The sequence below is a fragment of the Coregonus clupeaformis genome, chromosome 30 (genome assembly GCF_020615455.1).
Source record: "Coregonus clupeaformis isolate EN_2021a chromosome 30, ASM2061545v1, whole genome shotgun sequence".
NCBI classification, from domain to species: domain Eukaryota; kingdom Metazoa; phylum Chordata; class Actinopteri; order Salmoniformes; family Salmonidae; genus Coregonus; species Coregonus clupeaformis.
This window is the reverse complement of record NC_059221.1, coordinates 27,355,920-27,381,146: the sequence shown is the minus strand read 5'-3', so window position 1 is coordinate 27,381,146 and position 25,227 is coordinate 27,355,920. Positions and strand designations below refer to the sequence as shown.

At 43.1% G+C, this 25,227-nt stretch overlaps 2 protein-coding genes across 3 annotated transcripts; one reads left to right on the top strand and one right to left on the bottom strand.

The window, feature by feature from the left end:
• Positions 1-2,781: 2,781 nt before the first annotated feature.
• On the top strand, positions 2,782-6,844 carry LOC121546668 (OTU domain-containing protein 3). Of its 2 annotated transcripts, XM_041857892.2 has the most exons (9): positions 2,782-2,913; positions 3,207-3,271; positions 3,510-3,817; positions 4,145-4,293; positions 4,452-4,564; positions 4,984-5,106; positions 5,223-5,352; positions 5,662-5,852; positions 6,095-6,844. In XM_041857892.2, the coding sequence occupies exons 3-9, from the start codon at positions 3,609-3,611 to the stop codon at positions 6,257-6,259; spliced, it is 1,080 nt and encodes a 359-aa protein (XP_041713826.1). In that variant the 5' UTR covers positions 2,782-2,913; positions 3,207-3,271; positions 3,510-3,608; the 3' UTR covers positions 6,260-6,844. The 2 variants fall into 2 exon arrangements, with proteins under 2 accessions (XP_041713826.1, XP_041713825.1); XM_041857891.2 differs by lacking the exon at positions 3,207-3,271.
• Positions 6,845-12,740: 5,896 nt separating this feature from the next.
• Positions 12,741-20,223, bottom strand: LOC121545558 (von Willebrand factor A domain-containing protein 1). Its single transcript, XM_041856188.2, has 6 exons — positions 19,689-20,223; positions 16,486-17,043; positions 15,255-15,587; positions 14,729-15,004; positions 14,249-14,530; positions 12,741-13,783 (listed from the first exon to the last, which is right to left on the bottom strand). The coding sequence occupies exons 1-6, from the start codon at positions 19,771-19,773 to the stop codon at positions 13,755-13,757; spliced, it is 1,563 nt and encodes a 520-aa protein (XP_041712122.1). The 5' UTR covers positions 19,774-20,223; the 3' UTR covers positions 12,741-13,754.
• Positions 20,224-25,227: the final 5,004 nt, after the last annotated feature.

The window sequence follows — 25,227 nt, the reverse complement described above, 5'->3', positions numbered from 1 at the left end:
ACGGATGGGATACTTGTCTAAGATTACATTTGATGGAGTCAAAAGATATGGAGGGCACAGGTACTGTCATTAATTCACTAACAGCAATAGACCGAGTAGATCAGTCAAGGGATGACGGAGTCAATTCGACTAACCCGTCCACTATGAAAGATTTTCTCCTCCAAGAATGGAACCAAGGGGAAGTGGAGGGGGTCCCTGATGAGAATCTCTGGTTAAAGTGGATGAAGTACACCGCTAGGGCCTTGGGGGAGACCAATTGTTATGCATGCTCCATTGGGCAACCGACAATGTTGACCGCCCCAATGCCAAAGGCAATGTTTCCCTTTGTATTAGACCTGGGGTCCAATCAAAAAGAGCCAAATTGCACAGGGATTGGGCTGGCAAAATGGACATACTCGGCCAGCCCACCTAGATTCACTTTAACTCCTGGCGAATACCAGTGTTACAGACATAGAAATGGTACCTGTAACTTGGGTGGTTTTGATGGCTGTAAAGAGATAATTAATGTGACTGATTTAGACAAGGATGGGAGGGGAAAAATTAGGAACCTTACCATCCCTCTGACTGATGTGTGGTGGGCATGCACTAACAAAGGGAGCATTCGACAGACATTACCAGAAGGATGGGTGGGTACTTGTGCACCAGTATTGTTGGTCCAAACCTGTAAGAATTAGTCATCAAAGACCAGTGACAGGAAGAATAATCAGGAGGAGGAGAAATATAGGTCAGGAAGGAAATAGCCCAATTTGGATAGATGGTATAGGCATCCCCAGGGGTGTTCCCTGGGGGGCCGGTGTCTATAGAATGATAAGCCATTGTTGCACATTTATCCCTAACAACACCACACTGGATGGGACAGTCACCAGAGCTCTTACATAATTAACTGCACTAAGTGAAGAATGAACTGAGAACTCAGAAGTTAGTACATCGTGGATAGGGTGGTTTGATGAAATATTTGGTAAATGGAAAACCATAGCAGCCACCATCTTAGGAGCGGTCAGTGTTTGTATGGGTATTCTTGTATTATGTGGTTGTTGTCTTGTTCCCTGTGTCCGAGGATTGGTGAATCAGGCGTTGGTGAAATGCAGTATCTAAACAATGATGAGAGATTGGACTGACTCCGGACTCTGACCAGGGGAATGAAAAAAAAAAACTATCCTCCAGGCTTGGTGGATGACGAGGATTTGGACCCTGAAAGACCGCAATTGGATGAAATGTTTATTAGTTCTGACGTGATCTCTGAGATTAATCATGCTTGTAAAATACATTTATCCTGAAGGTGAAGATATTTAGTCAAAGGGGTGGATTGTTAGATTAATTTGTATTTTAAGAATAATGACTAAAGGATTTCACCCCAAATACAGTATAAATGTGTGAACTGTGTAAGAATTATAATGTATTGTCAACCTACTAACAGAGGGGGGCGGGACTAAACATTCCAGGGTGAAGGGGACTGAGAAAAGGGGTTACAAAAAGCCTCCTAAAGGTGGGCGGAGCAAAGTGCCTTTGTTTGTCAAGGGATATAAAACAGTATGTATGTGTTTTGGGCGCCAGAGCTCTCCATGAATAAAAAGACAGATCATTCTTGTTGGTTGTGGACCTTAAATCATTTATGATTAAAACCAGAGCCTTACAACCTCTGGTAATGATTCAAGCTTAGGTTGGATTAGAGATAGAAATTCTCTTAACAGTTACATGTCTAAAAAACGGTTTTTGCTTTGTCATTATGGAGTATTGTGTGTAGATTGATGAGGATAAAAAACTATTTAACACATTTTTGAATAAGGCTGTAACGTAACAAAATTTGGAAAAAGTCAACGGGTCTGAATACTTTCCGAATGCACTAAATATCCATTTCGTTCTAAAAACACATATCGTTCTAAATTTCTAATGCAAATCTTTATTATAACTGGGAAGGTATTTACTTGACTGTGTTTTCTTTTTTTTGTTATGTATACATTCTTATTTCCTTTCTATGCCTGCCGATGCATTTTTAGGTCCTGAGGCGACTTCTTTGACAATGTCTGATAGAATTCTACACAGCAAACACTCTCTGTCCTCCTCAACCCACTCCTCCTCCACACAACTCTTTCCAACTGCATTCTGTCATAAGGAGGAGAGGATTGGAGAAGAGGGCCTGCATTGTGGTGCTTCAAAATATAACAGATTTTTCAGAGGAGAATGGAAGAGAGGAGAAAAGAGAGTGATAATAAAGTGCAGTCTTTTCCCTTTACAACACATAACACCCCCTCCCACTTTATCCTGAGTCATACACTGAAGACACAGATTTCTGAAATTAACATGATTCAGAGCTTGTTGGCTTGATGACTGTTGACCGTCATGTACCAGCTGTTTTCATATCTCATTTGATAGACATGCAACGTTTTCTTATAGCATAGAAAGCTTGTTCTGAACTTCACCACAACCAACTTTAATAAGTAGGCCTAGTCTACACAATGACTATTATGTAAATGTTGTAAAGATAGTGTATTAGGCCGATACAATGACCACTGCCAAGGGGTCATCCTTCCCTGTAAAAGTGCCCCACTTTATTCCCAATTGTTCCCAACATTAGCTACACCATTCTTGGATTAGTTCAAATCAAGTAATGGACATTTCTCAAGACAGTTGAAAGTAGGGGTTTTAAGGTGAGCTAAACGTTTCACAAACTTATAGGATTTTTAATAAAAGGGTATGTATTGTTTTGTGTTGACAGTTATGAATTTGGACGGTAATATATAAAGTATGATGCTCTCAGGCTTCCGTACCCTTAGTCCCGGAAGTGGTGGTGCTGAACGGGAATTGTAAACAAACCAATTAAACAAACTCATGAGCCAGATATTATTTAGCAAAAAAATTACGTACTACTGTATAGGACGTGGTTTGCGCATCATCGGATGCTTCCTGTAGAATGTGAGTAACTTGTTACCTTCGTTATATTCTGGTTGCTTGATATTTAATCACTGTTGTTTTTAACTCCAAATCAACGAGAACGCTATTAGCATTAACCACTAACGTTTGCACACTATCTAGCTAGCTAGCTAAGTAGTCGACTAACCTAGCTAGCAGTCATATCCAGCTGGCATAACAGTTGCTAGTTACTTATCAGATAATATAATTAGCTAGCTAGCTTACGTCAACTGGCCAGTACAGTAGGCTCTCTAACTAGTCGAAATCAAACCCTGTCAGCTGTTGTTGTTATTCAGGATGACAGATCTACCAGCTAGCTAGCATGACAGCTACGGCATAAGACACCACGCTAATGCAACTGGTCAGTAGTCATCTTTGGTTGTCCTTATCACATTGTAGCTAATTAGCTAACCCATTTAGAGTTGCAATTGCATGCTGTGCCACGTATCAACTGACTGAACTGACTGTGTAACAACTAGCTAATGTTAACCATATTTTTGTAGCTGACTACTGTACCAATCAATTAGTGTCAGTGTAATGTGGATGTAACTGAGTTGTTACATCATCTCTATTCTTTCCCTCTTCTTTCTGAAATACAGGATTCCACCTGTGTGGAAGTAACCCAACTGCATGTGCCAGTGAGTGACGGAGAGATCTACTTGCATCTGTAGAGATCTGTGTCTGTAGGCCGGGCAGCCATGTCTAGGAAGCAGACAGGAAAGCCACTGCGTGGCGGCAACAGAAAGTGTGACGTAGAGCGAAAGCGGGATGAGCGGGTCGCGCGCAGGGCAATCGCCAAGGACCGCAAGAACCGGCCACAGGACGGGGACCAGGGAGAGGAGTTTGTCAGCTTCTCTAACCAGCTCCAAGCGCTGGGGCTCAAACTGAGAGAGGTGCCTGGAGATGGGTAAGATTCAGAGAGAGAAGGTCTGACTACATTGCAGACACCTGGCAGACCTATAAACGCCTGGATAGGTATTTAATATATAAGCTAACCACATATCATATGATATACACTAACTGTAAGTCGCTCTGGATAAGCGCGTCTGCTAAATGACTAAAATTTAAATGTAAATATAGCAATCTGATTTCCGACTGTGTAATCAATGACATGGCACGCAACCATTGGTTGATGCAATGCAACGTCTGAAATGTAGTCAGCCTGGAACGTAACCAAAGTGCTGTTATAAATGGCTGTTACAACGTTGACTAATACTGTGTGTCCATCCTATAGTAACTGCCTGTTCCGGGCTCTGGGTGACCAGTTGGAGGGACACTCTCGAGGACACTTGCGCCTGCGCCAGGAGACTGTGCAGTACATGATGGCACACCGACAGGACTTTGAGCCCTTTGTGGAGGATGATGTGCCCTTCGCACAGCATTGTAAGGAAACAGCCCAATATGATAGAAACCAAATGCTATTTCCATGTGAAAATGTTGTGGGATGCCCAAGTTTTTGATTGTATGCCAGTCATCCTGGAGAGTGTGTCTTTAAAAGGTCTTGTCACTAATATTTCTCTCTGTTGTTTTCTTCCTCTCAGTGTCAAACCTCTCCCAGCCTGGTACGTTTGCTGGCAATGATGCCATCGTGGCGTTCGCCCGTAGTCAACAGCTCAAAGTGGTCATTCATCAGCTCAACACGCCACTGTGGGAGGTAGGAACCTCAATGACACCCTATTGCCCATATAGTTTACAACTTTTGGCTAGAGACATATAGCTGTTTAAAAGTAGTGCACAATAGGGGAAATTCACACTTATTTTATATATCTGTTTTTAAAGGAGATCGGAATCCCAATCTCATTAAGTAGGCTTATTTTTTGATGTTAAATTTTTTATTTAAATGAAAGAACGGGAAAGTGGACAGGGGAGTAGTAAAAAATAGAAGGGCATAGATAAAAAAGTTGGCGAGGAGAGGCGTGAATCCCCGTCGCCAGGTGGTATATGTGGTCCTACTACTAGACCACATTGTAGCACACTGTACTGTTTTTTTAAGCTGAAGTCCTCTTCTAATGTAACAGACTGTATGAAATACCACTATTGATAGGCCCTACTCATCATGTTTCCTCAATTCAGATAAATGGCCCTGAGAAGCTGGTTGGCCGAGAGCTACACATTGCCTATCGCTATGGAGACCATTACGACAGTGTACGACCAGTCGGTGACAACTCTGAGAGCCCTGCTCAACTGCGTTTAGAGGTACGAAAAACGACCGGTTCATCTAAAAACCCACTCCCAAATATTTCAACCATTGGATTAGTCCTATATTCATAAAATGTTACCTTATTCCCCCCACCCCTCTCGTGTCCCTCCAGAATCTTCATAATTCGAGTGTGCAGCGTGAGTTTGGTGACGGCCAGAGGGACAGACGGAAAGCCCCATCACCCACCCCCTCCGAGGAGGACAATGTGATCCTAAGTTCCCTGAAGAACAGAGGCCCAAACTGTGAGTGTCCCCTTTGTCTTCTCCCCCAGTGCATTCTGATTATCAGCGTCTGCTAGCTGTTTTGGGCCGTTTTTGGGTGCTTTTCTAACCCCAACTCATATAAAACTTTAATTCATCTGCGGTCTACGCCTACCATGTATAATAAACATTGCAAATAAATACAACTGAATACAATTGGCTGTTTTGGGGATTTCCATCTTTTAGAGGGAGCTACCATCCAAAAACCCTTTGATAATGATCAACAGGAGCATCTGATGTGATATATTCACCGCAACTGACCCCATGTGTATTGTGTGCCATGTCTCTCAGGTGAAGAGGAGAATCTGTTTCAGCTGAGTGCCGCCACCATCAATGCTGAGTGGCTGGTGGATTCTGAGCTAGCGGCCCAAGTGTGTCACGGACAGTGTGCCTCGGGATCATGCTCAGCGTGTAGAGAGGCAGCGACAGAGTGCAGTGAGCACAAACTACCACCAGATGGAGGCAACATACACAAATCCAAGGTAAATTGCAATTCTTAAATAAATATATTTTTAAGGTGTTTTAACACGTTTTATTCAGACAGTAAGGAACCACTACACCACGACTCTGCACTCAAATTCCAATTCTGAATATGTATTCTGAGTCTGTGTGACTATTTCAATTCAAGTTCCAAATTAAATTGACCTGCATTTCTCAATTCAATTCAGAAGGGACTTAAGTCCCCCTTTTTTGTCTTGACCTGTTTTTTTTACCCCTCTCTCAGGCTTCAAACAAGCAGAGGAAAGAGCAGCAGCGCTTGGAAAAGAAAAAGCGACAGGAGGAAAGACATCGACAGAAGGTTATTCAAAGCAAAGGAACACCTGACCAGAACCAGAACCTCTCGGAGCCGGTGACTCTAGTGCCAGCTCTAAATACACTTAGTATATAGACAGACAGGGGATGGCCAAATAAAGCTATACCGGGCGGCTGATGACAATGTTTTGCACACAGAATCAATCTCAATCACATTGGATGACTTTCATAAACCCTTTAGTTTCTTTGCAAATGTACGGTGCCTGCGATAGGTTGTGTGTGAATGTGTTGGGGGTTGTGGTTGATTATGAGGGTGTTTGATAGTGACCCAGGATGCTGTAAATAGATTACTCTTAGAGACACACTGTCTAGACTCTTTCTATGCTGGTGAATGAGGGCTGCTTTTCACAACGACCATGCAGTACATCTTGGGCTCCTCTTTGCGTTTGTTTTGAGTTGAATTTCTCTGATTCCAGCCAAAGAAGAAAGGAACGGGAAGAGAGACATCATTGTAAACAGAATGAAATGTTTTGTGAACGATACTGAAATGGTTTAGTTGATACAGTATGTAAAGAATTATTTTATCTGGTTAATGGCAGTTACAGTACTATTGATCAAGCTTAAATAAATTATTCAGTTGGGAGGTTTGCTGATGAATGATTGTGAAGCACTCTGTCTGGTATGGCATGTAATGAGGCAATAAATGAACATCTTTACAGTATTTGATTTTATTCATATTTTTGTTAAATATCTCGTCTTAAATGGTTTTAATGTTCGTTTTTATTTTATTTAATTAAAGATGCACTATGCAGAAATACCTCCACCATTTCCTGGTTGCAAAAATTCTAATAGTTCACCTAATTTCAGTTTAGTGTAGAGAAGTATAGTGTAGAGAATCATTGTACCATATAAACCGCTGTGAAATATATTTTCCATAACCAAAAATATTGTATTTTCAGCTGTTTGAAGCTGGTGTACAAAACTGAAAGTATGCAAAAACAAAACTTCAGACCGGGAAGCATAGAAATAGTGCACATAGAACATATGTACGGCTTCTTAGACTTGCGATCAATGAGAATGACAGATTTATAACTTCCATTTCCCCTCCTGCTCCGTGGCTGAGTGACTCATTTCAAGCTTACAGAACAGGGCTGAGGGCAGCTAAGCAAAAACAACTTCCAGAGGAACTATCATCCTTCATCTCCCTCCTCTCTACATTCTCTTCCTCTGTATCCGCTGCTAAAGCCACTTTCTATCACTCTAAATTTCAAGCCTCTGCTTCTAACTCTAGGAAACTATTTTCTACCTTCTCCCTCCTTAATCCTCCACCCCCTCCCCCTTCCTCCTCCATCTCTGCAGACAACTTTGTCAACCACTTTGAAAAGAAGGTTGACGACATCTGCTCCTCATTCACTCAGCGTATTGAGTCCACTGGTCCCACTCACACAGAACTACGCCTTGACCCCTTACCTCTCCATATGAAGTCCTGCGACTAGTGAGGTCCGCTCGACCCCGATCATCTCGACCCTAACCAGTCAGGCTTCAAGACGGGTCACTCAACCGAGACTGCTCTTCTCTGTGTCACAGAAGCTTTCTGTACTGCCAAAGCTAAATCTCTATTCTCTGTTCTCGTCCTCCTACGCTACCAGTCAAAAGTTTGGACACACCTACCTACTCATTCAAGGGTTTTTCTTTATTTTTACAATTTTTTACATTGTAGAATAATAGTGAAGACATCAAAACTATGAAATAACACATATGGACTCATGTAGCAAACAAAGTGTTAAACAAATCAAAATATATTTTATATCTGAGATTCTTCAAATAGCCACCCTTTGCCTTGATGACAGCTAAGCGCAATGCCAAGCGTCGGCTAGAGTGGTGTAAAACTTGCCGCCATTGGAGTCTGGAGCAGTGGAAACGTGCAGGATCTGTGTCCACGTGCTCTCACTATTGGTGTCCTCCAGGGCTCGGTTCTAGGCCCTCTTCTCTCTATACACCAAGTCACTCGGCTCTGCATATCCTCACATGGTCTCTCCTATCTAATGTGATGACACTCAACTACTTTTCTCCTTTCCCCCTTCTAACACCCAGGTGGCAACACGCATCTCTACGTGCCTGGCAGATATCTCAGCTTGGATGTCGGCCCACCACCTCAAGCTCAACCTCGACAAGATGGAGCTGCTCTTCCTCCCGGGGAAGGCCTGCCAGCTCAAAGACCTCTCCATAACAGTTGACAACTCCATGGTGTCCCCCTCCCAGAGTGCAAAGAACCTTGGCATGACCCTTGACAACACCCTGTCGGTCTCTGCAAATATCACAGCAGTGACTCGCTCCTGCAGGTTTATGCTCTACAACATCCGTAGTGTACGACCCTACCTCACACAGGAAGCGGCGCAGGTCCTAATCCAGGCACTTGTCATCTCCCGTCTGGACTACTGCAACACACTGTTGGCTGGGCTCCCTGCTTGTGCCATCAAACCCCTGCAATTTATCCAGAATTCTGCAGCCCGCCTGGTGTTCAACCTTCCCAAGTTCTCCCATGTCACCCCGCTCCTCCACACACTCCACTGGCTTCCAGTCGAAGCTCGCATCCATTACAAGACTGCCCCTTCTTCAGGCTATGCTCAAACCCTACACCCCAACCCGAGCACTCCGTTCTGCCACCTCTGGTCTCTTGGCCCTCCCACCCCTTCTGGAGGGCAGCTCCTGCTCAGCCCAGTCCAAGCTCTTCTCTGTCCTGGCACCCCAATGGTGGAAACAGTTTCCCCCTGCCCATCTTCCGAAAACATCTGAAACCCTACGTCTTCAAAGAGTGTCTTAAATAATCCCACAGGAACCACCCCTCGTACCCCGATTGACAGTGCAACAAAAAAAAAGTTTCTGACCTGGTAAATCTCACAGTAATTTCCCCTTGCTACTAGTTAAAATCAGTGCAGCCAGATTTTTGCAATCCAACATTTTTGCCTTTTCCAGATTAAGATTGAGTAGCCGAGATGAGGAGTTTCCACGAACCTGGAAGAGTTTAATATTTTCTGCCATCACTTGGATGATCAAAAATAATGTACTGTATGAAACCCATTCAATCTTTCTTGAATTTTTCATATACTCCTCAGTGAATATTTAAACACAAAAGAAAATAGTTTCATGTTCACAATCTTTTTGGGGAGGACAGTAAGGGAACAAACACCTCAAAGCAATTGCCAACAGCTCCCAAAAGTTCCATCTACTGATCCTATTGACATAACTGTAGCTCTCTCAGACCAGGTAAATGATCCAAGGCTATTAGCACTGGGCTGCAGTTATGAGTCTGTTTGTGTGTTTTGATAGGAGGAAAAACAAGGAGACTCCACAGCTTGCCAGCATCACCGTTTAAGTTCCACACAGCAGTCTGGTTTTCCTTTTTAAAGAGGACTTGTCCATAATAAAGTCAAGGCTATGCAGCAGTCAGCAACTAAGGCCATAAGGCCAAAACGAAATCCGAGGGGAAAAGGCAAAGCTATATTGGAACATCTTTGACTAAATTCACCTCTGGAATCTTGAAACATGTTTCTCCCGCTTAGGAGAGGAACCAGAAGTTCTGAGTTTGACCAGAAGATGGCAGAGCTCAACCAGATCGCTAGGGTCCCTTGAGACATGGTGGAGCTGAGGCAAGGTCTGGGGATGAGGGACAGCCGTGCTCAGGACTCTCCAGCATGGAGTCACAACAAGGACCAAAGTGAAAGCCTTGCAGACAGAGACAGAAAGGGGGATACCTAGTCAGTTGTAAACTGATGCATTCAACTGAAATGTGTCTTCCAAGCCTTTCAGACAGAGACGCAGAACAACCTGGACTCATGGGGGTAAACGTAGCATTGTAAATGTAAATCCGGTACACTCAAATGAGTATGATATGTTATATTTCGTATGGTATGTATTAATTTGTGGATGTCCATCATCCAGTTCATATGATATGTTACGAAGTACAATTCGTATGATGTTACGAATTTACAAAACGTATGATATGTTACAAATTTCAATTTGTTGTGGCTAACGTTAGCTAGGAGGCTAATGCTAACGTTAGCTAGGTGGTTAATGTTAGCTAGATGGCTAATGCTAGCTAGGCTAGGGTTTAGGGTTAAGGTTAGGGGAAGGGTTAGCTAACATGCTAAGTAGTTGCAAAGTAGCTAAAAAGTAGTAACCTTCGGGTTGCTAGACGTTCGTATTATACATCCACCACGACCAACAACCCTACTTTCGTTTTTGCCTTAAGTAACCTTCTGTCTTATGTAACCATATCATACCAATTTCAGTGTCCCGGATTTACATTTCATATGTTACGTATAGTCTGAGACCAGGCTGTGCAGAAATATATGGCGGAGGTGTAGGATGGTGTGACCATGATTCAGGAGGAGAGCCAAAGGGAGAACAATGTATTCTGTTATATCCAGTATCTGTAAATGGAAGGGGACTGTGGAATGGCCACTGTATTGTATGTGGGCAGGGCTTTTTCGCAGAAGAGGCTGGAGGACATTTGCGAGAGTGTGAACAGTATTCAGGAAGAGGGAAGTGGAATGATATGCAGGGGCCTATTGGCCATCTGGAAATTCTAGCAAATGCCAGATGGGCTGGACCATATTTTTGTTGGGTGGGCTGGGGTCACACAAACTCACATGCAAAGTCTAACGTGGCATCAGCAAAGAGACCTGCTCCGACTCTGTCATCAGTTAGACAGCCAAGATCATGGATCATAAAGAACATATTCTACATTGTCCCCTCACTCAAATCTTCCTATTTTTTGGGTGACTAAAACCATGATTTGGTCAAACAGTAAAGTGCATTATCCTCATCTGCACCTCCCCCTGGACAGACCGGGGAGCGCTCCCCTGCAATGGATACCCCCAAGCCCTCAGTGCCCTCCTCCAGTACCACACGCCAAGTCCCTCCCGCTGTTTTCACCAATGGCTGCTCCTGCTCTGGACCTCTTTAGCAAATGACAGGAGTGGAACGTAATAGCTGAACAGAGACGGCTACCAGGCTGAGTGAGTAGAGGAGGAAGGGAAAGGAAAGTGAGAAAAAGAGGAGACCTCCTCTGAGAGTGAACTGCCAGCCCACAGGAGGATAGACTGTTAAACAACGAAGACAACTCATAGAACAGGAGTTAAAGAACAAACAGCAGATCCTCAAGAAATTGCAGCAGGAGGCAAAATCAGAACAGGAGGCAGAGAAGAAAAGGCAAAATAAAGAACGGGAGATAATGGAAAAGGAGGTTAAAAAGCGTTGGCGCTACAGAGAATGAAGGATAAATAGAGTTTTAGAAAATGGAAGAGAAGGAAAGGACAGTGAGGGGGAAAAGGAAGAGAAAAATAAGCAAGAGAAGAAAGAGAGAAAAAGGGACAAGAGCAGGAGGCAAAAAAGAGAGCTGAGGAGGAGGAAGAAACGATTGAACGACGAGGATGAGAAGAAGGCAGAGGACAAAATGAGGAGGCGACAATTAAAAGAAAAGGAGCATGAGGTAAAAATAGCAAAGAAGAGGGAGGAGATGAGAAAATTAGAATGGGAGTTAGAGATGCATAGAATGTCTTACTGGGGACCACCCCTCCCAAAAAAGTGTGGCTTTCTGGGGCAGCTTATGAGGGCCATGAAATAAGACTCACCCTTTGACAACCTCTATTTCCAGCTTTTCCTCGCCAATCAGCAAAGGCGGGGCATCCATCTGTTTCATATTCATCATAATTTCTACAATCCCTTTTGTTATCAACCCTTCCTCAATTATTTCCTCTAATCAGCATCCTGATCCTCAATAAATGGTCAATGGCATTCAGTCCCTGTGAGAGGCAAATGCAACAACCCAACACCACCCATCAATACTAGGCACTAAGAGACAGTTCTGGTAGTTAATGCAAAATGCATTTGATGCAGTTAGTTACCAAACAAATACATTGTATTAGACCTCTGATCACTTTAGATATGCATGATCATTCTCAGAGAAAATCCCCTATGTTGTAAAACTAGTTAATTTAATATAGTGATTAACAACTCTCAATGTATTGAATATGAACAAACCAACATTGAACGCATCTAAAAATGATCTAAAACGCATCAGTACAACTTCCACAGGGAGGCAGCAGAAACCAGCTGATAACAGAGCCACCCCACGGCACATATGTCAGTTCAACGTCTATTGTTGACTTACATTTGGTTGAGTTGTCAACTAACATGAAGTCAATGTGAAATCAACATAAAATGTCACCATGTCATTGGATTTAAGTTAAAAGTTGGGTGGAAAAGAGACAGAATTTCCTTATGTTGATGACTTTTTGAAAATCCAATCAGTTTTCCACGTTGATTGAATGCCATCGCTTTGATATTTTTTTGTTGAAATGACGTAGAAACAATGTGGATTTAACCCGTTTTTACACAGTGGGACATACTGTGAACAGATCTCCACAACTACAGTATGAATACGGTCCAAGGAATTTGGTAGAATAATTATTATATTTCTTCTGCAGACCTATGCACCGTTGTTAATGGCCAACCTGTATCACTGAATATACAGCATCTTCCAATGTAACTGTTTGTCAAGTCCTCCATGTATAAGTCTTGGTAGTGATGGGTCAAAACAATCCTGGAAAATATCATATTGTGACCATCCTTTAATGAAAAAACCTCTGCAACATCTCACTGGTAGAACATCTTGTCTGTGGTTTTATCAGTACAGCCACGTAGATAATCTGATTTTTCATTGGTTCAAATTAGTTCCTCTCTGTTATTAAGGATTCTGTGTTCATTTGCCCTTCAATTAAAGTCTACACTGAGTTTGCACACACATGTATTGTGTTACTAAAATATTAGGATTGGGTGCTTTGGGAAATATTCAGATTATTTTGCAAACATGGTTGCTCTCCGTGTATTGTAGAAGTTAGAAAAATGTGTTAAAATACATTCCTCCCCACTGGGCAAAAACTGGTTGAATCAATATTGTTTCCACGTCATTTCAACAACAACAAAATCTATGAGACGATGTTGAATCAACGTGGAAAACTGATTGGACATGCAAAAGTCATCAAAGTAAGGGAATTTGATCTTTTTTTCACCCAACTTTTAACCTAAATCCAATGACATGGTTAAAGTTTTTGTTGATTTCATGTTGAATTCACGTTAGTTGATAACTCAACCAAATGTAAATTAACACATCTGTGCCCAGTGGGTCTTTTTGATTAAAACTACATCATGCATAATACTGTTAAGCAGAATGACCTTGAGCTAGACTGGTGTGCTTGGCCCACTCTCTACATCTTAAGCTTATATCTAAAACAAACAAACAATTTTACAGTGTGATTACAGGTTTTAGGCAATGCAAAGTAAATGTGAAAATCAAGATGTCTGCATCGCTGGAGATAGCAACCCAACTCAGTTAGGGTGCTTACTAATAGAGCAAGATCTTTATAGTACAGTAAGCCTATCTATCTATTGTATCAGTATCTATTAGACAGTGCTTTGTAATCCAAAGGCCTTGTGTCTTGTGGATGATATCCAGAGAGGAGAGAATGAACTGAGGGAGGGATGCAAGTTCAGATGTATTGTTCTTCTATCTCTTCTTCTCCTTCATCCCTCCATCCTTGGCATATTGCCTGTTGAACTCAGCAATGTTATGATCTGTGGCCCCAAACCGATGCATCTGCAAGGCAGAAGGAAACAGACACACATGAAAACCTCATACCAGACCTTCCCAGTAGCAAGCCAAGAGTGTAAGCTAGTTGTCATGGAAACCCCAGTAGGCACAACCACAACCACACATTTTTAGTGTGGTTACTTTGGGGTCAGACAGAATCTAGAGGGAACTATTTTGGAGTTGTTTCAAAAAAATTATCTGAAGTTTTGGCGACATGCTACAAGTGGATCATTGTTGTAATGTAGGCAAAAAATAGGCTACTCTTCAGATTCAAAATGCTATTCAAAACTCATCCTTATCCAAACAGAGAGATGGCTTGGGTACATTCAAAAGTGCCAATTCTAGGATCCATTTAGACATGCCCTAAAAAATTCCATGTCCGCTCCAATTGACCAACTGAACACAACTGAAATTAACTGACCCCAACCAGCAGTGCTGAAAGGGTTAACTGGCGGCATCCTGTCCTCTCACCTGAATGAAACTGGGCCGTGCAGCAGAGGCCCTCCCCGCGTGCCGTCCGGTAGACGGGCGACACACACACTCGGGTAGCGGGGGGCAGGTGTGTGAGGCGCGTGGACAGTGAGTTGGGAGGCAGGTAGAGGGAGGAGCGCGGGGCGGCGGTAGAGCCGTGGCTGTCCTGTCCCTCCCAGGTGAGCCAGTAGCCCCTGAGGCCGTCCACGCTGGCTTTCCAGTCCACCTGCACAGAGTCACTGCCCACCGTGGTCAGCTGCAGGTCTGCTAGAGCTGGCCTTACTGAGAAGGGATGGAGGGAGAGAGAAAGAGAGAGAGAGTGTGTGAATAAGGCCTATGTGCTGCGTTCATACACTTCTATGTGAAGGATAATAGTCAATTTTGCATTTCCCCCTTTTAATGTTTCAGTTTAAGCTTTGAGGCTAATACCATTCTGCATCTGTGCCTAAGAACATATCCTCAATGCTCTACGCTCCTTACCCTCCTCAGTGCACACTTTGACAGACATGGCCCTCTCCCGGCCGGAGGAGTGCCGTGCGCTCACGGTGACCAGGTATTGGGTGTCTGGCTGGAGGTTGGTCAGCACGGTGGAGTTCTGCCCTCGGCCCACAGTAGCCGTGTGGAGCTTCCCCCCTGGCAGGGCCATGTACTCCACCTGGAAGCTCTGGACAGACTCCGGCTGCAGAGGACCCCAGCTCACCCTCACACTGTTGGCCCCTGAGTCAGACACCGTCACCACAGCCGGACTCAACACCTCTGAGGAGACAATAAGTGATATGTAATACTATAATATTAAAATATATATAATATGGTGATTTTATTCTAAAGTGGAAGTGAAAGCTGGAATCCTTAACGGTGGAACTGCCATGTCCGTTTCCGATATTACAACAACAAAAAAGATACTGCAAACAACAAACAGTTTTTTTCCCCTCTGACATCATTGCACGCGCGATAGAACAGCACTGATTTTACCAAGATGCACAAGCTTCCCCAGCTCTACTCTTACCTGGCTTAGTGGTGAAGTTGACAGAGAGGGGGTTGAGCACCTGCAGGTTGGACTCAGGAGTTAGTGTGGCCTTGTATGTTGTGTCTGGTTTTAGGCCCGTCAGCCTGGCCGTGCTGGAGTCCCCTGGCCGGGTCAGTCGCTGGTACTGACCACCACTGGTACTTGGGCTGGTACCAGGCCCCCCTGTTCCTCCTCCAACCACTCCTAGACTGGGAACCGGTCTAAATCGGATCTCATAGTAACCGGTCAAACCGGCCAGAACCGGTCGCCACTGCAGCACGGCACTGTCTGTGGACACGTCTCGCACCTGGAGCCGTTCAGCCCGGAGGATCTCTGTTAGAGAAGAGACAGACTGAGACCGATGACCTGAAACACTGGTGGAATATACACCTCCAGTGGAGGCTGGTGTCACTTTAAATCGGAGGACATGCTCATTGTAATGGCTGGAATGGAATAAATGGAAAGTTATATTGGAACGATGGCGATTCCATATCATATTATCACAGTGTGCAGATTCCTTTCTCTCACTGGTAAACATTCATACTTGGATAACCAGAACAAGATGGCAAAAAAGAGAGGGCGGAAAGGGATGAGGATGGGAGGACAAGAGGAGCTCAGACAGACAGACAGACAAACTGTGTGTTCTCCCATGCATTTACAACTCATGCCATAAAAACCCTCGAAATAGACAACCCAGTTCTGAGGATACCACTGTAACAAATAGCAAACCCAAGAGAGGTTTCAGTATCAGCGGATAGGAACCTCAGGCACTCGCTAGAGGGATCATGGATTCTCCTTCTGTGTCGTAAACAAACTGTATTTACACTATGCGTCCGCCCATCGCTATGCATCATGTCTTAGAGCTACATATGTTTACTGGAAGTGCCTATGTGTCCATATGACTGTTACCCTATCTGACCAGAGAAATACCCTCTAGTCTATATATATCTGTCTGGCACCGTAGGGGGGCACGGTAGAGGGGGCTGGGTTGAATAATGTCTTTATTAATAGCCCCCCCCTCTCTCATTACAGTCTAAAACACACTGTCTCTGCTTCCTTCTATGTCCCACTGTCTCTAGGAGTGGGTATGTGATAAAGGAGTAGCATGGATACATGGATTTGTACAGCAGCACAGTTTATAGCAGAGCTCAAAAGAAGGTGTAAGGTCCATGTCAGTTGCAGTCAATTGTGGAATCAAATTGGACACAAACAGAACCCCACACACACTCACCAATAATGGCATCCCTCAGGTCCTCGGTGATGATACTCATATCATCTATGTCCACAAAGTACAGGTGCGACTCCACAGGAGGGGTGACCACCTGCCGCAGCACCTGGTAGTTCCCGTGGCCCGTGGAGATCACCAGAACGGACACGCCCTCCTCTCTCAGCTCCTTCATTGGTCCAATCACATCACCCGGCTTCACCCCATCCGTCAGCCACACTAGAACCCTGGGTAGATCTTCTCTGGCCCCCCCGCTCCCCCCGGGCTTCAGAACCCAGTCCTTGGCCAACCTGAGGGCCTCCTCTGTGTTGGTGTCGCCCCCCAGAGGCTTGGTGTTTCTCAGCGCCTCCTGGAGTCCCGTTTGGGTATTGTGGCCATCAAAGCCGAACTCGAGGCGGGGTTGGGTGCCCACCTGCAGTAGGCTCACCCTCACCTGGTCCTCGCCCAATGAGAAGGGAAGGAGGAGCTCGGACAGGAAGCGCAGCATGCGGAAGTAGTCATAGGATGAGACGCTGCCCGAGGAGTCCAATAGGAAGAGGACGTCGCCCTCACAGCAGTTCAACACTGAGAGGAGAGGAGAGGAGAGGAGAGGAGAGGAGAGGAGAGGAGAGGAGAGGAGAGGAGAGGAGAGGAGAGGAGAGGAGAGGAGAGGAGAGGAGAGGAGAGGAGAGGAGAGGAGAGGAGAGGAGAGGAGAGGAGAGGAGAGGAGAGGAGAGGAGAGGAGAGGAGAGAGGGTTACAGGTGGTGGACACACATTCAGTAGATTTTTACAGATATAGGAGAATATAGATACATATGTATAGGCTATAGCTACAGATTATCATGCTAATATTATGTGAAAATGAATGAGAATGATATGCTCAGAGAGTTTAAATGTAGCAACATTTACACCACTTACACCACTTCACGAGGGGGAATTTCTATAAGCATAGTGCTTATAATAAGTGTGTGCGGTTCACTACAATTAGTGTATGTGGGAAACAGGGAAACATAGTGGTATAGTTAGCTTACCCACAAACTTCCCATAGAGAAGTGGCAAACTCATAGCCACACCCATTTACAGGGATATGTACAATCCTAGAGCGAACTGAGACTGTGTGGAGCATCTGTGGGAAAACCCACTACTACTTCTAACTTTCGCTCTCTTTTCTCTCTCTCTCTCTCTCTCTCTCTCTCTGAATCCTTCTCCCTCCCTTAACTTTTTCCAGTGGACCCCTCCCTGTTCAGTGTGAGTGTGCATGCATGCAAGTACAAGCACACGTACATGCACAAACAGAAATGAGTGGAGAAGCGTGAACCGTCCTAAGAAAGTAAAGGAGTGAGAAACAAGTAATTACAGCAATAAAACCAGATCAAAACAAACAAACTAAAAATAGGCATGAAGTGAGATAGATTAGAGCAGGGGTGTGCGAATGAAGGACGGATGAAAGATGCTGTCATAACATTTAGAAAGACTAGGAAAAACATTCCAGATTTGGCCAATTTTCCATATTTCGTAACAGTAGCAAGAAGCATGGCTTCTCATTTAAGCGAGAGGGGGTTATGGGGAGAGAGGGGAGAGGGGGGAGAACAGTAGGAGCGGCTGGGTATTGGTGGTATAAGGAGGAGGGTAGGTTGGAGGTGGGGAGAGAGAGAGAGAGAGAGAGAGAGAGAGAGAGAGAGAGAGAGAGAGAGAGAGAGAGAGAGAGAGAAAGGGTAAGGGGAGGTGTGTTTTTGCAGTTCCATTTGAGAGAAGAGGAAGAATGTGCAGTAGCAGCCATATGTGCTCAGAGCAGAAAGAGAGAGAGAGAGAGAGAGAGAGAGAGAGAGAGAGAGAGAGAGAGAGAGAGAGAGAGAGAGAGAGAGAGAGAGAGAGAGAGAGAGAGAGAGAGAGAGAGAGAGAGAGAGAGAGAGAGAGAGAGAGATGCCATGTTCGTTATCCAGCTTTGAGTGCTTTTGAAATTCACTATTTTCTTTGGGACCTTAAAAGTGAATTTCTTCAGGCTTCAATTTGACGCTCGATGTGTGGTGGTTGTACTGACAACAGTGTAGTGTTGAAAGACGAATTGCAGTGAGTGTGAACACACTCCGCCATTCTCTCTTTCATTCTCTTGCTTCCTAAAGAATTCTCTACATCTGTCTTCTTGTTTGGACTTTGTACTCCTCTAGCTGCCTTAGTGGCCTCCAGGTTAAAGCTCCTGTAAAATGTACTTATGTATGTGTCTCTCTGGTCATGCCTATTTATTGTAAGCCAAATATTTGCCTTGTACAGTATTAGCTTTATTGCAGTGTCAGGTTTAGAGTACACCCTGAACAAGTTTGACTAATATATTAATGGTTACACACTAAATGTAAATTATGAAACCACAGAACCTTGGTGAGCATAGGAGTAACTGACAATAACTCTTTAGATCTGTTTCACGCATGCATGGAAGCTCACACACACAGAGACACACACACACACACACCCACCCACACCCACACACACACACACAATGACAAGTGTGCGCTTCAGATTGACAGCCCAGATGTGATAGAAAAGGCCTCCTCCGCAGCTCTTCTTGATTCTAAAACATGATGTGGTTATATCACCATCAGTTGGCTATATGTAGGATCAAAATACATCCTCACAGGTGATTAAACCTGGATCAACTGTGCTTCTCAGCCAGTCCTTAGTATTAAAACCATTTCTATGTTTGAGTGAGATGCATAGAAAGTAATTAGGCTATGTTAGTCAAAGCATGTCTAGTCTATAAATGGAAGAGGGTGTGAGAAGTGTAATGTTCTGTAGCCTGTACATTGTATACTTACACTGAGTTATAAAGACAGACCACTGACAGATTTAATTGACTCACCACCAAGTTTAGTTTTCACCACTACAGTTATGAGCTCTAGCTAACACATGCATGGTTGTAACAAGCATTCAGTAATTATTATGGTGTTATAATCAATTAGATGTTTTAATTTACATCACAATAAATCATATGCATAAATACATTTAACATAGTGTTAAACTTCTCATTAAAAGCAAGGAACAGGTATCAACATAGGTTACTGTCAAAGTTGTAGAAATTCTATGACAGGTAGGCTATGATAAAATGATTGTGCCAATATAATAACACCATTTGGAGATCCTCTGGCTGCACCTCTCCTCCCTAATCTGTCAGTCATGTAGGTTATAACATCCACCCACCACACCCCACCACCAGACCACCACCTGCAAAGCTCACCTGCTTCTGGTGCAGAGTTTTGACCACAGGACGACCGCAAGAACACGCAAACCAGCATGCAAGTAAATAAAATCCGACTCTCCATTGCAAAGGTTAATTGCGATCAATTCCAGTATAAAGAATTATGATGATAACGAAAGGGCTTCCTCCAAAAAAGTGTCCATTGCCTGGACCGTCGCTCCAACTGAAATGGTAATCAGCCTTACACCCGGCCTATAAATTGCGTATTGGAGCTTCACAAATCCTCACTTTCACTCAGACTTTCCAGTTTTGTTTCTGCTTTTCTGGAACATTTTATTCTCGTAATATTTCCCCCAGAAAATTGGTTGCTCGGGTATCCTCCGTGAGTTTGTGAGGTAAAAGACGCCTTGAGCGAACTAGGGCGTAAGCTCAAGTCGGTTCTTCGCTCTGACTCAAGTCCGGTGTCCAGTACCTCCCCTTCCAGTGTTCACTATCTTCTTTCTTTCCCGTCTTTCAAGAGACTTCGAATAGCGAATCGCCAAATGTCATTGCTCTGGAAAGGTGCCCATTTTCTCATAAAGGTTATCTTTACATTTTATGGCGAGTAGTCAATCATGCAAAAAGTGAAGAGTCTTGAAATTGTAATACAACATAAAGCATAATTTTAACTTTAAGCTTTGCAATTAACCAACGGAGATGTATAATTATCTGGATTCTGTAAACTTATCCTATTATAACTACGAATTTCAGTTATCCATCTCTTGTAATTATGGAGCCTTTTATTACCAGAGGGCCACTGACTTTCAGCACCAAAATCCTTTTAATGAGAGTGCCTCCTCAAGATAACAGGCCTACATGTAGGCTATATTCTATTTAATTTGTATGTGCATGCTTAGTTAAATCTGATACTATAAGATCATGTAAAATATTTTCTAAATATAGAATTACAGTATGCTGACAAACTGTTCACTGACAGGGGGACAAAAATAATGGGGTCAAGCTCTTGGACTTCAGCATCAACTTTGCTCAAGTTGGCAAAATAGATTCCATGAAATATTATTTTTCATTGAATTGCATCTTCCTATAGTGCCTCAGGGGAGACTTGGAGAATGTGATATAGGGATGGGGTCTATTTGAGAGTGAAAAGCAGGCAGCTTTTGTGTATATATACAGTGGGGAAAAAAAGTATTTAGTCAGCCACCAATTGTGCAAGTTCTCCCACTTAAAAAGATGAGAGAGGCCTGTAATTTTCATCATAGGTACACGTGAACTATGACAGACAAATTGAGAAAAAAAAATCCAGAAAATCACATTGTAGGATTTTTAATGAATTTATTTGCAAATTATGGTGGAAAATAAGTATTTGGTCACCTACAAACAAGCAAGATTTCTGGCTCTCACAGACCTGTAACTTCTTCTTTAAGAGGCTCCTCTGTCCCCCACTCGTTACCTGTATTAATGGCACCTGTTTGAACTTGTTATCAGTATAAAAGACACCTGTCCACAACCTCAAACAGTCACACTCCAAACTCCACTATGGCCAAGACCAAAGAGCTGTCAAAGGACACCAGAAACAAAATTGTAGACATGCACCAGGCTGGGAAGACTGAATCTGCAATAGGTAAGCAGCTTGGTTTGAAGAAATCAACTGTGGGAGCAATTATTATGAAATGGAACACATACAAGACCACTGATAATCTCCCTCGATCTGGGGCTCCACGCAAGATCTCACCCTGTGGGGTCAAAATGATCACAAGAATGGTGAGCAAAAATCCCAGAACAACACGGGGGGACCTAGTGAATGTCCTGCAGAGAGCTGGAACCAAAGTAACAAAGCCTACCATCAGTAACACACTATGCCGCCAGGGACTCAAATCCTGCAGTGCAAGACGTGTCCCCCTGCTTAAGCCAGTACATGTCCAGGCCCGTCTGAAGTTTGCTAGAGTGCATTTGGATGATCCAGAAGAGGATTGGGAGAATGTCATATGGTCAGATGAAACCAAAATAGAACTTTTTGGTAAAAACTCAACTTGTCGTGTTTGGAGGACAAAGAATGCTGAGTTGCATCCAAAGAACACCATACCTACTGTGGAGCATGGGGGTGGAAACATCATGCTTTGGGGCTGTTTTTCTGCAAAGGGACCAGGACGACTGATCCGTGTAAAGGAAAGAATGAATGGGGCCATGTATCGTGAGATTTTGAGTGAAAACCTCCTTCCATCAGCAAGGGCATTGAAGATGAAACGTGGCTGGGTCTTTCAGCATGACAATGATCCCAAACACACCGCCCGGGCAACGAAGGAGTGGCTTCGTAAGAAGCATTTCAAGGTCCTGGAGTGGCCTAGCCAGTCTCCAGATCTCAACCCCATAGAAAATCTTTGGAGGGAGTTGAAAGTCCGTGTTGCCCAGCGACAGCCCCAAAACATCACTGCTCTAGAGGAGATCTGCATGGAGGAATGGGCCAAAATACCAGCAACAGTGTGTGAAAACCTTGTGAAGACTTACAGAAAACATTTGACCTGTGTCATTGCCAACAAAGGGTATATAACAAAGTATTGAGAAACTTTTGTTATTGACCAAATACTTATTTTCCACCATAATTTGCAAATAAATTCATTAAAAATCCTACAATGTGATTTTCTGGATTTTTTTTTCTAATTTTGTCTGTCATAGTTGACGTGTACCTATGATGAAAATTACAGGCCTCTCTCATCTTTTTAAGTGGGAGAACTTGCACAATTGGTGGCTGACTAAATACTTTTTTCCCCACTGTATATATATATATATATATATATATATATATATATATATATATATATAGAGAGAGAGAGAGAGAGAGAGAGAGAGAGAGAGAGAGAGAGAGAGAGAGAGAGAGAGAGGTGAGGAGGAATATGTTAGAAGACGAAAGTGGGAATTAAGAGAAGGGACAACCCACTGGGCAAAAACTGGTTGAATCAACGTTGTTTCCACGTCATTTCAACAAAATAATTGAATGTGATGAAGTTGAATCAACGTGAAAAAATGATTGGATTTGCTCAAAGTCATCAACGTAAGGGAATTTTGTATTTTCTTAACCACATTTTAACCTAAATCCAATGACATGGTGAAATGTTTTGTTGATTTCACATTGAATTCACGTTATTTGATAACTCAACCAGATCAACTCAAATCAAAACTAGACGTTGAAAGGACTTCTGTGCCCAGTGGGAAAGGTCTGATGTCTGGAGACCTTGGTGACACCACATTACCCAAGCTTATTTCTATTGTTCCATTGTAACAGAACACCCCACCACACACCTAGTAACTAAACACTGAGTCTGTACAAAACAGTAAAAGATAGGCGCTGCTCTATGAAAGATAAGGAGTTGACCATTTCCAAACAGAATATTATGTTTTGTTTGACCAGCTTGGTTTCATAGACTAGACATAACATAGTAAATGTAGATCCGGGGCACTCAAATTAGTATGATATGTTACATTTGGTATGGTTACATAAGACAGTATGGTTACTTAATGCAAAAACGAAATGAGGGTGGTTGGTCGGGATGGGTGGATGGATGGGTGTAGAACGCGAATGTCTAGCAACCCAAAGGTTGCGAATTCGAATCTCATCATGAACAACTTTAGTATTTTAGCTAATTAGCAACGTTTCAACTACTTACTACTTTTTAGCTACTTTTTAACTACTTAGCATGTTAGCTAACCCTTCCCCTAACCCTAACCCTAACCCTAACCCTTTTAGCTAACTCTTCCCCTAACCTTAAACCTTTAAACTAACTCCTAAACTTAACCCTAACCCCTAACCCTAACCCCAAGCCTAGCTAACGTCAGCCAGCTAGCTAACATTCGCAACCTAGCCACCTAGCTAGAATTTGTAATGTATTATACATTTTGCAAATTCGTAACATAACATGCACTGCTATTTCAGTCTGTCCCAAGTCGTTGACTGCCAGTAATAGGTTCCCACTTCAAAATGGACACGGATAATTCATTTATCTTATATTGAGTGGCTGTTTTGAATCGTCTTTCCCACAGACTAAACTTGCCCTAACATGCAGTGTTGGGGAGTAGTGAACTACATGTAGTTCAACAAGCAATTTAACTACATTTTGCAGTAGCCTGGTGGTAGTCAAACTTTTTTTTTCAGTAGTTAATTGCTTTTTTTGCCATGCAGTGGTGTAGATAACTATTGGAACTTAACACTACTTTTTTTGCAACAAAAAAAATATTGGTGAAATAGGCAATAATTGCCTTTCTTTTTCAGCATCAGACCTGCCTAATTCTCACTTGAAACATCGTTTTTGTGTTTAATAGGCTAAATTACACTTTCTGTTAACATACAGTATGACCCTAGAGTGATCTGTATTGCAATTTGTAGTCTATGACATTTCAGATTTACATATGATAATTTTTCACTTTTGGTAAACTACACTGAACAAAAATATAAACGCAACATGTAAAGTGTTGGTCCCATGTTTCATGAGCTGAAATAAAAGATCCCAGAAATGTTCCATACGCACAAAAAGCTTATTTCTCTCAAATTCTGTGCACAAATTTGTTTACATCCCTGTTAGTGAGCATTTCTCCTTTGCCAAGTTCAGGTGTGGCATATCAAGAAGCTGATTAAACAGCATGATCATTACACAGATGCACCTTGTGCCGAGGACAATAAAAGGCCACTCTAAAATGTGCAGTTTTGTCATTCAACACAATGCCACAGATGTCTCAAGTTTTGAGTGAGTGTGCAATTGGCATGCTGACTGCAGGAATGTCCACCAGAGCTGTTGGCAGAGAAGTTAATGTTCATTTTCGTTTTAGAGAATTTGGCAGTACGTCCAATCGGCCTCACAACCGCAGACCATGTGTATGGCGTTGTGTGGACAAGCAGTTTGCTGATGTCAACATTGTGAACAGAGTGCCCCATGGTGGTGGTGGGGTTATGGTATGGGCAGGCATAAGCTACGGACAACGAACACAATTGCATTTTATCGATTGGCAATTTGAATGCACAAAAATACCGCGACGAGATCCTGAGGCCCATTGTGAGGCCCATTTTTTAAAAAGGTATCTGTAACCAACAGATGCATATCTGTATTCCCACTCATGTGAAATCCATAGATTAGGGCCTAATTAATTGGTTTAAATGGACTGATTTCCTCATATGAACTGTAACTTAGTAAAATCGTTGAAATTGTTGCATGTTGCGTTTACATTTTTGTTCAGTGTATCTTTTCAGTGAACTATCCTTTCAGAGTAGCTTCCCCAATACTGCTAACATGCTGACACCACTATATAGTACACTGCTTATCTCAGCAGATGGGAGTCCTGCTCTTTGAACTGTCCAATAAGCAGTAAATCAGTTTGAAATACCCACCTGGAATAACTTTGTATTGGTATGTGTGTACTGTATGTGTGTGTGTGTGTGTGTGTCTATGGCATGCAGGTTTTGACTAATGGATCAGGTGAGTGGCTGTGCTGTATGCAATTCACATCACATGTTGTTACAGGGGGACCAGAGGAAGGGACATAGTTTCAATCCCACACCAGTTCATGTCGACACATTTCTATCTTCTCTCAG

Bases quoted from the DNA above. Each gene is read 5' to 3' on its own strand.
- LOC121546668 (XM_041857891.2), top strand. From the start codon at position 3,609: ATGTCTAGGAAGCAGACAGGAAAGCCACTGCGTGGCGGCAACAGAAAG. The intron at 4,294-4,451 runs GTAAGGAAACAG...TCTTCCTCTCAG, and splicing joins TGTGCCCTTCGCACAGCATT to TGTCAAACCTCTCCCAGCCT. The intron at 5,107-5,222 runs GTACGAAAAACG...GTGTCCCTCCAG, and splicing joins CTGCTCAACTGCGTTTAGAG to AATCTTCATAATTCGAGTGT.
- LOC121545558 (XM_041856188.2), bottom strand. From the start codon at position 19,773: ATGGAGAGTCGGATTTTATTTACTTGCATGCTGGTTTGCGTGTTCTTG. The intron at 15,005-15,254 runs GTAAGAGTAGAG...TTGTCTCCTCAG, and splicing joins CAACTTCACCACTAAGCCAG to AGGTGTTGAGTCCGGCTGTG. The intron at 14,531-14,728 runs GTAAGGAGCGTA...ATCCCTTCTCAG, and splicing joins CAAAGTGTGCACTGAGGAGG to TAAGGCCAGCTCTAGCAGAC.